Source organism: Orbicella faveolata, unplaced genomic scaffold, assembly GCF_042242905.1.
Source record: "Orbicella faveolata isolate gen_17 unplaced genomic scaffold, um_ofav_v1 contig_13, whole genome shotgun sequence".
Classification (NCBI taxonomy): domain Eukaryota; kingdom Metazoa; phylum Cnidaria; class Anthozoa; order Scleractinia; family Merulinidae; genus Orbicella; species Orbicella faveolata.
The window spans coordinates 23,187,216-23,202,125 of NW_028301540.1; the positions used below are offsets into that span (position 1 = coordinate 23,187,216).

Here is a 14,910-nt window from a genome sequence, read left to right on the forward strand (position 1 = left end):
TTGCTGGCGATTATCAGCTCCGACGAAACGAGAGCGAAGCACCCACCAGCGCCGCCAAGAGGAACGGTTGCCGGCAGGCCAACCACAGACAGAGCGGAGCCAAAACTTGCGCTGGAAAACGCTGCCGAGAGAACGCTGGAGCCGGCACCACTCCAATTAACGAACATTCTCGCGCGTTCGTATATTTTTGCAACGAGGCGATAGTGGCTGACCTCGCGGGCCAAAGTGTTGGAAATCTCGTTGATCTTCTGCAAGCGGAAATTTTGAGAAGGCTCCGCCAGCACCAGATATAGAGGGTCGGCAGGCGGCACGCTCGGAGGCCACAGATTTGCCGAAGACATTGCGTATATATAGAAATTTAATTTAACTCTAATTCAAAAAGAAGCGGAAAGCCCTTGAAATCAAAGAGTTCGCCATTTTCATCTTTCACGCTAATGGTGATACTATTCATGCACTCGTCGGTAGAGCAGTCACGCAAAACCTGTTGCGGTGAAGCCTGGTAGCTTACATTTTCGTAAGGTTTCCCTTTCACATCAAACAGGGCTAATACATCTGACCTCTTAGTTGCCATTGAATAGATTCCGTTCCGTGTCGATCAAATCGCAATGAATGAAATATGTCGTTGGAGATCTAAGCCTTTTTACGAAGGTTATAAACTGCAGCTTTCGCCCAATACCAAGCAAACCGGCTAAATCGCGATCAAGTTCTATCGGTCTTAACCCAGAATTTTTGATTACAAGCTGGCCAAGAGGTTGGTTCATTGCTGTTTCCAACTTATAGCTATATTTGGCGAACAGATTGTCTATTTCTCTTTCAATTCTTTCTAAACTGTAATGCCCTGGGAGTAATTTACCAACTGACAAAGCTATATCTTTGCCTTTATCCCCCAAGGTGGCCGAACCTTCTCTTTTCAAAGTGTCCCAGCTGTTGTACATACTGCAAGAAATGAGTTTCATGAAATGTACTTTCGGTATCGGCTCTTCAAAATAGATAGTCTCTCCGTTCTGTTGTGCGACAACAGTGAGAACAACCATTTTATATTTAACAAACAAAATTGTGTTCAAATACAATGCCGAATGTGTGGAAAAATCCCGTGCTTGTTATGGAAGCGGCAGTCGCCAAGGAAAAGGCCTGGAAAAACTTTTTAAACCACTTTCCAAAAGCTGACAAAAGCCGGTTCATTTCGCAAGAAAGCATCGACGAGAAAAACCATGCAACCGCCGAGGTGTTTTTCAAAGAAAGCCAAGGCTCGTTACAAAGCGTCTTCGGCTCAGACAGAAAATACTGGAGCGCGGAAATGAAAGAAGCGCTCGGTTTGGGCGACAGCGGAGGTTTTCCTTATCAACTGATGCCGCTTGGCTCAAAAGTTTCCCTGCCCATCCCTGCGGTACCTTTCGAAGGCAAAGCGCCAAGCTTGAAAAAAATATTCAACGCCCCAATCCAAATCTACGTCACGCCTGACCAATATTTCACAACAAAACTCCGAGAAATATTCCAAAAAACCGAACTCAAGCACACTTCTGGAACCGAAGCAAAACACTGGCTAGGAGGGCCTGACATGAAATATTGGCCGCAGCAGCTAAACTTCGCGGTTTTCTGCGCTACACAGGGGTGCGGCGTTTCTCGCGAAATCTTCGACAACGGGATGAATCTCCCTCCGCAGATAAGAGCTTTCTACAAATTCCACGTGTATTTCACGGTCAGACGGATTTTGTTCCAGCTGGGAGGTGTTCAGAACATAAGCGCTTTGCCCGGAGACCCGACGTTCAGTCAAATGAACAATCATTATGACGTTGCGTCGTACAAAAGGATATGCGCCGAGTTCGGCATCGACTCCTCGAGCGATTTCCGCTTCACTGACAGGGAAAACCACGGTCTCGGGGTATTGTACATTTTACCTCATGGGGAAAGCCCAACAAAAACGGCTTACAAGTACCCCGGGTGGAACAAGTTTAGCGACGAAGGTGGAAAAGAAATTAAGGGGAACCTCATTGATTTCATACGGACGGATGCCTTTGGAGACACACAGGCCGACTGGTTCGCCCCCAATACCGCAAATGGTTTGACCCAGGTTGGCTTGTCGAGAATAAACCAGTCAATCGAGGCTTTCGTTTACTGCGTCCTGGGCGCACAAGTCAACGTCCGAAGCAGCATTCTTGGTTCTGGTGGCCGCGCGAAAGAAGCCCAGAGCGAGTTCCTGGTGCTGATGGAAGACGCGATCAGACAGCCCGACCTGGCCGAGAGAGTGCAAAGGTACCAGCTCGCGGTGGATCAAGCGAAGGTCAGGCTCAATCTCGGCGTAGCCCCCAAGGCCTGGCTCATGCCCGCGCGAATGATAATCAACACCGCAAGCACGGTCGGTTACAGCAACAAGCTGAAACAGGCGGTCTCCGGGATGAAACTGGGGGTGAACAACGAGGTAAATCCTGACACAAAAAACGCTGGGCTCAAACTCATGGCAGGCGGCCCGTCAAAGATTAACCCGCCCAACAGCCATCCGTCCAACCCGATACACAAAGCCGCAACAGCCGGATCAAGGAAACCGGCTTCGTCCGAAACTCAACAAGCGCAGCCAACGACGCAAAAAATAGAGCCCGAGGCTCCACATAAAACGTCACAACACGAAATTAACCAAACAGCTGTCATTGTCGGTGTAGTTGGATTATCGGCGTTGCTGTTCATGGCTTGGCGGTAAGTTAACGCCGCTTCTTAAGAAATTGTTCTCACAAAAAGGCCACCACGGCAAGAATAATCAGCCAGGTGTGCTCTGCCAGAAAACCGACGACTTGGCCGGCGGCTTTGAAAAGAAAGCTCACAATCGCCCCGAGGAGCCCGGGCAGCAGGGAAGCGAATTTTTTGCTGAGCTCTTTTAACCCGTTTCCCAAAGCCTTACCGGTGGCTTTCAAACCTCTGGTGAGGACCCCGATGACAGCGCTGATTGTGGTCCCGGCGGCGAAAAATATTGCCGTCAGCGTCACCCCATATTTTTTGAAGATGTCTTTCACTCTTTCCCAAAGAGATTTCTCTTCAGTGGCCTCTCCCGATTTCTTCAAGCCGGGCATTAACTCGACGGATCTCTTTGTCACGCCACTCCACTCTTTCTTCTGTCGCATCTTTTTCGTAAGGCGCCGCATCTTTATCGTTCATAATCTCAAGATCTTTTTCCTGCGCCTTTTCCAGTTCTTCTTTATCAATTTGTAGAAGTTTCATTTCTTTTTCCACGTATTCATTTCTCGCACCAAGTATTGCTTGGAACTCTTTTTCTTCTTCGTTCAGTTTTTTTGTTTCTTGATCGATAGCTGAAATTTTTTCCTCTGCTTCTTGTTTTCGTTCGGGGGTAAAGTCTGTTTCTTCATTATCCAACAACTTTCTGAAATCAAACTTCCTTCTCTGCTCAAGTGCTTCTTTTCGTTTCTTTATTGCTTTGAGGGCTTCGCGCGCGTCTTCTTTTTCTTTTTCTGCAACATCAACCTCTTGCGAATCATCCAGCACCTGAATATCTTCCTCCAAAGCCGATGTATCTTCTACCACTTGAACACTTCCCTCATATGCGCTTCTTGCCTTTTGATGTTGTGTTTCACGACTTCCCTGTTCTCTTTTCAGTTTGTCAATTTCCTCTTGCGAACCCTCTTCATTTTCAAGAGCTTCGATCTTTTGTTGTTTCTTTTTCATGTCTTCTCTTATTTCATCCATCTTCTTTTTATTTTTTTCTTTCTGTGAAGCCTCGTATTGCTTCTCTTTGAGTTCTTTTCGTTTTTCGTATATAGTTTGTCGAACCTTCTCTTATTTGGAAGGCCCGAGAGCATCTTTTATTTCTTTTGAAAGGTTTGGATTAATCTGATCTTTTCCCGTTCTCCTGTTTTTGGTGAACAGGTCGTACGTTTTTTTGCCAGCTCCAAATATTTTGACTTGGAGCTTCCCCTTCGAGCTGTATGAAACCTCAAGCTCGCTTGAACTCATCTCTCGGAAGATATCTTTTGCAGCAACCCACGCTTGTTCACTCAGTGCCTGAGCTCCGGTGAAAGGGGTTTCAGCATAAGAAGTTTCAGACAACCCACTTTTTTCATGCTGCATTGTCTGCATTGGAATTTCTTCTTTATCATGTGGCGTGGATGAATTTTCTGGGAAGAAAGGGGTCGTTTCGTTGGCATCTCTACCTTCATCATCATCATCCAAACCGTATGGGTCGTAAGTAGGGTTTTCAACGCTTGTTCCTTCGCCTTCCGCCGCCATAGCGATATATTGCAAGCCTGTTATTTTTTAAATTAGAAAAATAATCGCCGGTGTATAATACAATGTCAGTGGTGCCAGAGAGCCTTCGCCCAACGCCCAGCGAAAAGACAGTACACGGCATGAAGGCCGAGCGCGCGGTCAAGCGAATCACCTTTACCCCCTCTGAAGCCAACCCCGGCAATACGCTGTACGTTTCCGTGCCCAAGCTGAACGAGAACGAGGTTCTGGTGCCGGGATCGCTAGCGCTTGTCTTTGACATCGACCTTTCTGGAGGACACGCCAACAACTTCCTCGTCCAGAACGTCACGCGGGCTCTCGTTGACAGGCTGGTCGTGAAGTTTGCGAGCACTATCCTGCAAGACTCGGTTGGGTACGACATATACAAAACTTTCGAAGACTTTTTTCTTTCGCAGGAAGAGCGAAACAACAGGATTCTCGAAGGGATTCAGAGCGAGGATCTATGCAAGATCCGCTCGGACGCGGGAGACAAGAAAACTTCGGGCGTCGACGCTGAAAACAAGCTGAACGAGGTATACGGAAAAAAGTACCGGATCAGGCTTGACCACCAGATCTTAACCGACCACGGCGTTTTCTACCCCCAGGCCCTTTACAACGACCTCACGTTCGAAGTAAAATTTGCTGAAGCAAAACACGTGGTCAAAGGCTCCGACACAACCCAGCTGAAATACAAACTGAAAAACATCCAGCTCGAGTACAAAATGATCCACAGCAAGACTCTGGCAGATGAGGCGCGGAGCGTTTACTCCAGCGGCAAAGAGTTCCTTTACGACCACTTGATGCATGACAAACAGCTCACCTACAAAAAAATTGGTGACACGCGGATCAACATCAAAGTCAACGCCCAAAGAAGGTTACTAAAAGCCCTCCTCCTCCTGTTTGTTGAGCCGTATACTCCTGGCGACAGAGATTCAGAAAAATTCATCTTCCCCGATCTGACGAAAGTCAGCGTCTCGGTCAACGGCTCGCCCAACATGCTTTACAACAACGGCATCGAAGGCAAGGACATGTGGAAAGAGGCCCGCAACCTGTTTGTGAAAGAAAAAAATAAAACGGAGCACATGAATATGAGAAAGTTTTACACCGAGGATAAGTTCGGGCTTGTGATTGATATGCGCTCCATGGCGGGCCAAGACATGCACGGCAGCGGCACGCGGATTGTGAACAGTACGGACGGGGTCCAGCTGGAAATCGAGCGGAAAGCCGAAGGCTCAGGCGACGTGAAATGCCATGTATTCGTAATCGCCGACTCCCAGTTCAACTTTATGGACAGACAGCTGGAATCTGTACAGTTTTAATATACATGGACCCAAGCGAGATACCCTTCAACGCTCTCATTGTGGGGCCGACCAATTCAGGCAAATCTAGGTTTGTGGTGGACCAGCTCTACGGCCCTTTCCGCGGAAAGTTCGACTACATCGTACTCATCTGCCCGACGTTCACGCACAACAAGACCTACCACCGGCTTGGCGAAAACGATCCAAGAATGGATGTGATAGTATGCGAGCAGCACTACGTGGAAAGGTGGTTGAAGCTCGTGAGATGGCTTTTCGTGGGCACCAACACACTCATAATCCTCGATGACTGCGCGGCCTCCAAAGATGTGAAAGGGCGTACAGGCGAGCTGGTGAATCTCGCCTTTTCTGCCCGGCATATGGGCATCAGCGTTTGGGCGCTGACCCAGAAGATGACCGGCATAACGGCTTCCTTCCGAGAGAACGTGGCAGCGATCGTCCTCTTTTACACCCCCTCGGCCAAGACCACGAAAGCCATCTTCGAGGACTACGCCGGTGAGATCTCCCCGGATGAGTACAAAGGATTGGTTTCAAAGCTGAAAGAGCGAAAGTTCTCTTATCTTGTTTACGCGCTTCGCCACCCCTACGGGGTAAGTTATTTTGAATAAAAAAATGGGAGCTGTATATAGCCTTGCACAATGGCTGGAGAAGAGGCCGCGTTAGCAGAAGCTATGAACCTTCTTCAAACCGAGCCCGAGCCGAGTGGGCCAGCGGGTGGCTTTGTTCCAACCGCCCCCGGACCTGACATTCCTGCTCTTCGCGAGCAGCTGGCCGTGCTGGTGTCCACAGGCAAAGCCAAAGAGGCCACCGGAGTGCAGCTAACCCACGAGCAGGTGAAGCGCCTGAGCGACAAAGAGGTAGATAAATACACCAAACGCTACGGGACGTACGTGGGCTCAGAGACAACAGAAAGCCTAATCGACAGCTTCATTTTTCTTGTATCCAAGACGGTCGGAATGTCCGTCAAAATCAAAGACATCGACGCTTACCAAAAAGAACTGAGAAACGACTACATCATAAACAAGGAGCTCTCCAATCTGGCCGGCAACCTTGCTTTGAAGTGCGGTCGGTTTCTTGCTGCGGCCAACGCGGTGTTCATCACCACTAAACATGTTGATTTTAGTCCACAGAAGCCGGAGCAGAGCCACCCTTCTCGTGATGAACACGGCTATCCGCTTGAGGGCGTTGATGAAGTACCCGGCTCAGCAACTGCAAAATAACTGGTCACTAATCATCAACAACTGCTTAGGGCTTTCTGACAAAAAAATTTTATTAATTAAACTTTTTTCATTTGCTTAGAATACACCTTCGTTTCAGAATGTCTACCGAACAAACCGAGAGCGCACCTCTGGTCGAGACCCAGACAGCACCCGCCGGCGATATCACACAGCAAGCGACAACTCCGACTGCAACCACACAACGCGTAAAAAATCCAAAGCGTGTGGCTGCTGGAAAAATGGTTGCTGAAAGAACGCGGCTGGCCCGGGAGCAACAGAAGAAAGCGGCCGAGGCTCATCACGCGGAAAATAAGGCGAAAGCCGCCACATCTGCTCCTGAGCCAGCCCCGACTACAGAAGAAGACGAAAGCCTAAAGCGCAGCGGCGGTGAAAAAAATAGCGGCCTCAGCACCACCCAATGGCTTGCTGTTGGCAGCATAGTCGTTTCACTGATCGGGATTTATTACAAGCGGGAAGAGCTCACGGCAATGGCCAAGCCCGTGTTCGACAAAATTAAAACGCCGGAGCCCGCGCCTGAGCCCGCGCATGTTGAGCCCGCTCGCGCGACACAGCGAAAAGGATTAAAAAAAATGATTTAAACTTTTGCGTGTAATGTATATCACGATGCCGAAACTTCACATTACGCACACTCTCTTCAATACAGCCGCAATTTTTGGAGTTGGGCTTGTATGGTACGACTTCAACAAAAAGGTTTATGAAAGAGTCTCCCATCTTCTCGACATAATGTGGTGTGAAACGGACCAAGAAACGGAAATAAGAAGAAGAAGAGAAAAGGAAATGCGAATAATACAAGAAGAGAAGAAAAGGGTAGAAGAAGAGATCAAAAGACTTGAAGAGAAGAAAAGGATAGAAGAAGAAGAAGAAGAAGCCGCGGGAAAGACAGATTAATTTTGTTTTAAACTTTCGTTCATTACTTATATCAAACGCACCATGTCCGACAACAAGCTTGTCAAGACCGTCATCGAGGCCGCAACTCTCACGGGATTAGCCGCGGGCATCGGCTGGGCCGCAAAAAAGGTTGTGAAAGAGAATTTCACTTCTGATCCCAGCAACAGCGTGATGAATTACGCGAAGTTCACCGCCGTCATGGCGGGAAGCATTGCGCTCAAAAAGTACCTCGAGGACCAAAAAACCCTCCCCGACAGCGTTTGAAATAATTTTTTGAACAAAAAAGTCTCTCATATATTGCACCATGGCAAGTATTGCAAGCATCGACGTTTACGAGGCTGTTTCGAGATCCGCGAGAGAAAACGAAAAGAGTTACGACGAAGCACTCAAGGAGTTTCTTGAGCTTTTCGAGCGTTCACTTCTCAACCTCGACTGGATCTCGGCAAACGTGGGCACAAAAAAAGATGCGGAGTTTTTGAAAGAGTGTCAAGAGCTAGCCGCCGAGGCGTATCAAAACGCCAAAGAAGAATACAAGAACGCCCCCAAAGGCCTTCTCGACTGGATTGCGAACAACTTGGTAATATACGAGGAAACCAGGAAGAACTTAGAGTTAACGCTTTGAAAAAACGTTCTCATAATAATATCAGTGGCGAATTCTTATTTTCCCTTCAAAGCTCTCACAACGGTTGCGTTGTTATTTTTCCTTTACGACATCTTTTATTATACCGCTGATGTCATAAAATTTGTTTGGGTGGGTATTGATTACGATCATGAAGACTCCGATTTTGAGGATCTTGATACTGAGCACTTTCCATTACCGGAGAAATGCCCAACACCTCCTCACTATGAACTTCCGCCGCCATACGTCGACAATTAAAAACAGATTTCACAACATATACGATGGCGAGCATCGCGATTATGGTTGGCGGGGCTGTGTTGAACGCCACGGCTTTTATCGGTGGCAATTATCTGGCGAGGGCGCTTGGCGGGGGCGACAAAGCTGCGCTTGAAGAAAAAAAGCGCCACGACGAAGCTCTCGAGGCGTACCAAGCGACTTACGCCAAATACACGCGCGACCGCACACCTCTTCTCGACTGGATCGCGACCCACGCCCAAGAAAAGGAGCAGGCCAAGCAGAACTTCACCAACACGGACTACGCCTTCAAACTCTACAACCAGGCGCATCCTGACGAACAGATGGTACCCCCCAAAGAGCCCAAGTTCTCGGATTTCTACCAACCAAGCGAGCAGCAAAAAAACGGTGAACTCATGTTCGTGGGCGCCGGGGCGCTCGCTCTTGGCTACGCAGCCTTCCGGTTCCTTTAAACTTTTTTACGCCTCACTTATATGGACGCCAAACTCGCAAAGATATACTACGGCCCCGGGGGCTACTGGAAAGGTATCGCCGCGATCAAAAAATTAGCCGAGGCCGCCAAGGTACCTGAAGAAACCGCAAAAAAGTGGCTGATCAGGCAAGCGCTCTGGCAGATATACCTCCCTGCGCCGAAACGAATTCCTCGGCCGAAATTCGACGTTCCAACGCCCAACAAGGTCCACCAGGCGGACCTCCTTTTTCTGCCGCACGACAAGCTCCCTCGCAGCCGCAAAGTTTACAAATACGCGCTGACCGTTGTCGACGTGGCCAGTTACTACAAAGAGGCCGAACTCCTGACTTCGAAAAATTCTGATGAGGTCGCCCAGGCCTTTCAGAAGATTTACAAGCGCGGGCCTCTCAAATGGCCTGAAATGCTGCAGGTTGACCCCGGGCGCGAATTCATGGGCGCTGTCACAAAAGAGATGGAAAAGCACAAAACATACATCCGGCGCGGGCGGGTTGACATTCACCGCGACCAGGCCATTGTTGAACGTTTCAACCGCACCCTGGCTGAGCGCTTGTTTGGACACCAGTACGCCGTGGAAATGCTACTCGCTGAGGGCCAGCGGTCCACTGCCTGGGTGAAAAGACTTCCAGAAGCTGTTTCGGCTTTGAACAGCGAGGTCACAAGCCTCATCGGCAAGAAACCCGCCGTCGCCATCAAAGAAAAATCTGTTTATGCAAGGTCGTCGACACCTTACACAAGGCCTGTTGGAAAAAACGAAAAAATACTCCCCCCCCCCTTGTCCAAGTTCGTTATCTCTACCAGCCCGGCGAGCTTGAAGGGGGCGTGAAAAGAGCCACAGACCCAATCTGGTCTTTGAAAGTTTACAGCATTCAAAGATCTTTCACCAAACCGGATCAGCCCGTTCTCTACTATCTGCGCGACGGTCCCAAGCGCGGCTTCGTGCGTGAAGAACTGCTGGTTGTCCCTCCAAACACACAGTTACCCCCAGATCAACTTTGAAACTTGGGCTTACAACCCTCTAAGTTCATCATCTGTTAATGTTGACAATATATCCATGTTGGTGTACCCGTAAGCTTTTGTATGGATACCATCTTCATCTATCCATCGTTTTGAATCAAACGGCGAAAGCGAAATTTTGTTAAGATGCATACCGCAGATCTCGTGTCCCTCGCTTCGAAGAATGTTCATTCCATGCCATTGCTGTTTCGCACCGAAAAGCGTTTCCTTGTACTGTCCATGCGTTATTTGTTTCTTGACAACGTTCTTTTTTACGCCTTTTGTTTTTTTGATATTTTTTTCGTCCGCCTTCAAGGTGGAGTACATTTTCGGTCTCAGACCCACGTACTCTACGATAGGGGTTCCTACACATTCGTCTTTCATTTTGCCCAAGACCTTTTTGTTGGTGTTTGAGTGGAGTGGATGATCCTTCGGGTAGTCGCTCGTGTCGTAAAGGTCCATGTTGTTTTTCATGTCTTCGTAGACGTCTTCTGTTTCGATCTCGACAAGAAGGCTGTCGGTGTCCGTGTATAGAAGCTCATTGTGAAAGAAGTCGTACATCAGGATCTTGCTGTTGTCAAGGATCGTCATCCCCGTGTAGACCTGCTTGTTGAGAAGCAGCTTGCTTTTTCGCATGTCGATTCCTGCCATGTCGTTTGAAAATAAAACATGCCTTGAGTACAAAGGGCTGGCGATCAATTTCCTTATTTTGTCCGTCTCATTGCTGCGTACTATTTTTATGTCAACACGGTTACGCAGGTTTTCCATGGTTTTGCCGAAAACAGAGTTGTTCATGAGCTTGTAAAAGTTCTTTTCGAAGTCGCTCTTCGCTTTTTTCCTGAATTCCGTGTTCATCCGGATGTACGGCTCCATCCAGCATTCTTGTTCGAACTCAAGGACCCTGTGCACGCGCTTCAGTTTCATGCCCTGCTTCAGATAAAACTGCAAGTTCCTGTAATGCACTACGTAGTTCTTTTTGTCTTGAAGCGTTAGCAGAAGCTTCTTGCTGTCCGGTGGTTTCAGATCCAGGTCTTTCATCAACCCCTTTTGGTAGTCCGACATCCATTCCTTTTTCACGGCCTTTTTCTCCGGCGCCAGGGGATAGCTGTTGTGCTGCTCATGCAGTTCTGCTGGATATTCAAGATCGACCTCGAGAATGCACCCCATCTTTGCGTTTTCTTTTATCCTAAGAATCTCCTCCTCTGTGGGTACGACGCCTTTCCACTTAAAACCTCTTATCGGAAGGGCGTTGCACATTGCCCACCCGTAAAGGTTGTTTGCGTCGAGATACATAAGGTATTTTTTTGGCTTTCTTGGGTCGTAGCCCGGTACTTGCGGGTTATTTGCTTCGGCGTATCTCATGCTCACCATGGAGATTCCGCCCCGCATCCCCCTTTCCACGAACAGATGCATTTCAAGGTCTGTGAATAACTCAAACTCGACCCCCGTCTTTTTCAAGAGCGCGTCCCAGGAGAGGCCTGGCGACGTGTAATAATGCGCCGGATCTAATCCGTACTGCTCTTGGCACAGGTTTCGGAAGTTCTCAAAAACATCCGCCAGCAGCGCGACATCCGTTTTCACGTAAAGATCGTGATAATCGCCCAGCGTTTTGCATCCAAAAGCCTCCCAGACGGGCGGCGCGTGCTCGTACTCTTCGCCTGTTATGTGCTCGTCGTTCAGCTTGCTGTAAAACTTCTCTTTGTCCGGAAGCCTTGTCTCGCCGAATCTCCCCCATGAGTCCATGTACTCGTAAGGGTAGATCCCTTTTTTGTAAAGTAGGTCGCTGCCTTTCGAAATCGTTGATGTTATTTTCAATGACTCCTTCGGTGTTGCGCTTACAAGTGAATCAAGGCTTCCTTGCAAAAAGTTCAAGCTGTCGATGAAACGCAGACCTCCGACCGAAAATGTGATGTATTTCTCCATGTTGTTGGCGACGCATTTCACCTCTTTCTGCAGCTGCGACATCGCTTGCATCAAGTGGTGCGCGTCGTAGCCCCTCAGGTTGTGGAATACAACTGGTATTTGGTCCGTCTCGGGGTTTATTCGCAATTTCTTATTACATTCGCTGTGCGCGGCTCCGCGGTACCTGCCCGTTATGTGGCAATGGTCCTTTACCACGTCTCTGTAGTTTTTCTTCACCAAAGGTTCTGCGCAGAACAAACATGTTTCCTGGTTTTTCGCAATCCATTGGTCAATTTTGTCTTTTTTTTTTCTTTCTCTTTTTTGGCCCAACAAATTTCATTTTTTTGAGTGCCACGTAATAACAATCTTTGTGACTTTGGCCGCAATAACGGCCTGTGTCATGGTCGCAGACGGGTATTGAGTCCAAGAATTCGTCTTTTATCAAACTTTTGTTACAAATGTGGCAATCTTTTGCATTTTTGAATTTTTCCCAGTCTTTCCACGTCATCACAATCGGTTTTGGTGTGGCCAAACTCTCTCTTATTTTCACCTCTTCCTGCAGAATGCCGCTTAAAAACGTTCCAACCGCGTTTTCTCCCCTGTAAAAATTTGACCCTGTAATTTCACCGTAACATCTTACAACCATGTATGAATACCCACATGCCTCGTGCTTTTCAGTCTTCTCTGTGTAGCTTGTTTGCACTCTCTCACGCTCACAGCCCTGAATCTTTCTGACAAGAGCCTCAAAGTCCGCATAAATCACGAAGGGCATTTTCATCTGTTTTTTGTAGTTTTGGAAGGAAAGGATGTTTTTCCCCTCTTCTGGCATCTCGATCCTTGTCGGCCTGCCGTTCACACCGTTGCAATATCTTTTGTGACTCACGAGCAAGTCTGCTCTTGAGAAACAGGTTAAGCACAACGTACAATAGTGCTTTGCGTTTCTGTTCTTGCTCTGATCGAATAGCAAAGCGCTTTCTCTTTTTACGTAACAGTAGTGCTGAATTTTCCCTGACTCGATTAACATCAGGTTTATCCGCGGCACATTCGCTTCTTTTTTGCTTATCTGGGGCACTATCACGCGATCGTTTTCCCAGCCAAATACGTTTATTGCGAGTTTTGGGTTTTGTGCCTCGAGCTTTTCTATCTGTTTTACCGGTGTTGGGAAATCGATGCCTACGTAGTTAATACCGTCGTTAACCGGATATTTGCTTGGTCTTTGCGGGTTCTTTCCATCTTTTGGAGGGAATAAAGCGGCTCTGATTGCCCACTTCAGAAATTCGTTGTCTCTGTTTTGCACGTTGATTATTGCCTTCTTTTTCGCCAGTTTGGCTGGAAGAGGCAAATAGGTCCCTCCACGAAGTGGCTGGTAGCGTGCAACATTCACGTACGCGATCTGTATCTTTTCGACTTCACATCCTGATCCTTTCTCAGACCACTGTTCTATTTCTCCTTTTGCGGTTTCAATGAATTCGTCAAATTTTTGTTTTATCTGTTCCTCATCACTCCTTTTGAAAACGTGCGGTTCATCGTCTTTGAAATAGTGCTCCATGTATTGCGTTTCGCCGTTTCTTTCTATTGAAAACTTTACTTGTAAACCAAAACTTACTTTAACGCTATTTAACCTTTGGGTTTCTTGTTCAACCAAATCAGTGATCTTTTCTTTGTTTTCTCTTGCAAACGTTAAAAGATCTTTCTTGTTTGGATTCCTTTCGGATATGTCCATTCTCCACACACGGAGCCATTCTTGGAAATTGTTTTGGGATATTTGAAACCCGTCATATAATGCGGTAAAATCTGGTTTTAACGGTTCGGGTAGGTTTATTTTTTCCTCCCTCGGTATTGGGCCGTAGAACATTTGCAGAACATCGGACGAATATCTTGCGGCAGCCATGTCGGCGTATACAGTGTGCATATACTTGTTCAATACGAAAATATTTCTGGCACATTTTTGTATATACTAGTGAAGGGGCATATCCGCGCATATTGATTACAGACATTACAGCTTCGCTGGACCCACGATGTCACCCAATTTGTTTTGTTTTACTGCTGTACTGTTTGCGTTACACACACAAGGAAGATGAGGGTTCTGGACACAGCAGTGATCAAGGGGAAGAGAACGGGCAAAATAAGCCTCCCACGCTTAACTTCCCGATACTTGTGAGGGAAGTTAAGCGTGGGAGGCTTATTTTGCCCATTCTCTTCCTCCTTGATCACTACTGTGCCAGAACCCTCATCTTCCTGGTGTGTCGAGTCTGTTAATTTTCGTGCGGCATACGTCTAGTACACATTTTAGTGGTGCATACCGCTGTTCAGTACGGCGTACTTCGGGCTCAACGACATTACAGAAAAAGTTGTTGTACAAAAAGATGTTGTTGGGCATGTAAATAACTGCTGACCGAAGTAATTGCATAAAAGTAAAAACTAGAGAAAATTGCCTTTCAAACGATGTCTTTTGGAGCAAAATCGGACCATTTGCAGCCGAAATATCGCCGTGCAAAGACAGCGGATTTGGGGATTTTAGCGTGGCTGTTTACGAGCTTACTTTCCGTCATTTTGCAAGCTTTTTAAAACCAAAACGCAGAGCGAAAAAATTAGCATGGCAGGTGAAAATTGGTCAAATAGTACATCATACAGTGCTCTTCTTCAAGCGATCGCGGCACTTGGGATATCCCGATTATGTTGTCTGCTACAGAGGATCAAAATCTTCTTGGGATGCAAAAATGGGATTTCAAGCCTCTGTTTTGTAGAGCATTGTATGGGCCAAGCTTCGAAAATAAACATCGATGAAAAGCAGGGCTAGTAATATTTGTTGGTGAAAACCAACTTATCAGAATAGCCGAGGAAACTTTCAAGAACTCTACCGGATCGCGGCACTTGTTCCCGGTAAGCCAGAACGTGCTCTATTTTATTTTGTTTTATTTCTGCCATACATTTCCTTTGAGTGTTTGGCGGCCATATTGTCAAGTAACCTCGCGCGTGCGCCGTTGCGATGTCCGG

General features: G+C 47.4%; 4 protein-coding genes and 1 pseudogene across 13 annotated transcripts in view; 4 read left to right on the plus strand and 1 right to left on the minus strand.

The window, feature by feature from the left end:
• Window positions 1–14,910, plus strand: part of LOC110059758 (uncharacterized) — a 150,709-nt gene that overhangs the window by 102,621 nt on the left and 33,178 nt on the right. The gene's annotated exons all lie outside the window — the stretch shown is intronic.
• On the plus strand, window positions 903–3,042 carry LOC149115662 (uncharacterized). Its single transcript, XM_089285891.1, has one exon. It carries the CDS (start codon window positions 1,070–1,072, stop codon window positions 2,693–2,695), a length of 1,626 nt encoding a protein of 541 aa, XP_089142017.1. The 5' UTR covers window positions 903–1,069; the 3' UTR covers window positions 2,696–3,042.
• LOC149115663 (uncharacterized) lies at window positions 3,156–7,532 on the plus strand. Its single transcript, XM_089285898.1, has one exon. The coding sequence runs from the start codon at window positions 4,296–4,298 to the stop codon at window positions 5,547–5,549; it is 1,254 nt and encodes a 417-aa protein (XP_089142024.1). The 5' UTR covers window positions 3,156–4,295; the 3' UTR covers window positions 5,550–7,532.
• LOC149115664 (uncharacterized) lies at window positions 8,406–9,718 on the plus strand. Its single transcript, XM_089285921.1, has one exon. The coding sequence runs from the start codon at window positions 8,573–8,575 to the stop codon at window positions 8,996–8,998; it is 426 nt and encodes a 141-aa protein (XP_089142047.1). The 5' UTR covers window positions 8,406–8,572; the 3' UTR covers window positions 8,999–9,718.
• LOC149115665 (uncharacterized) lies at window positions 11,673–13,853 on the minus strand (annotated as a pseudogene).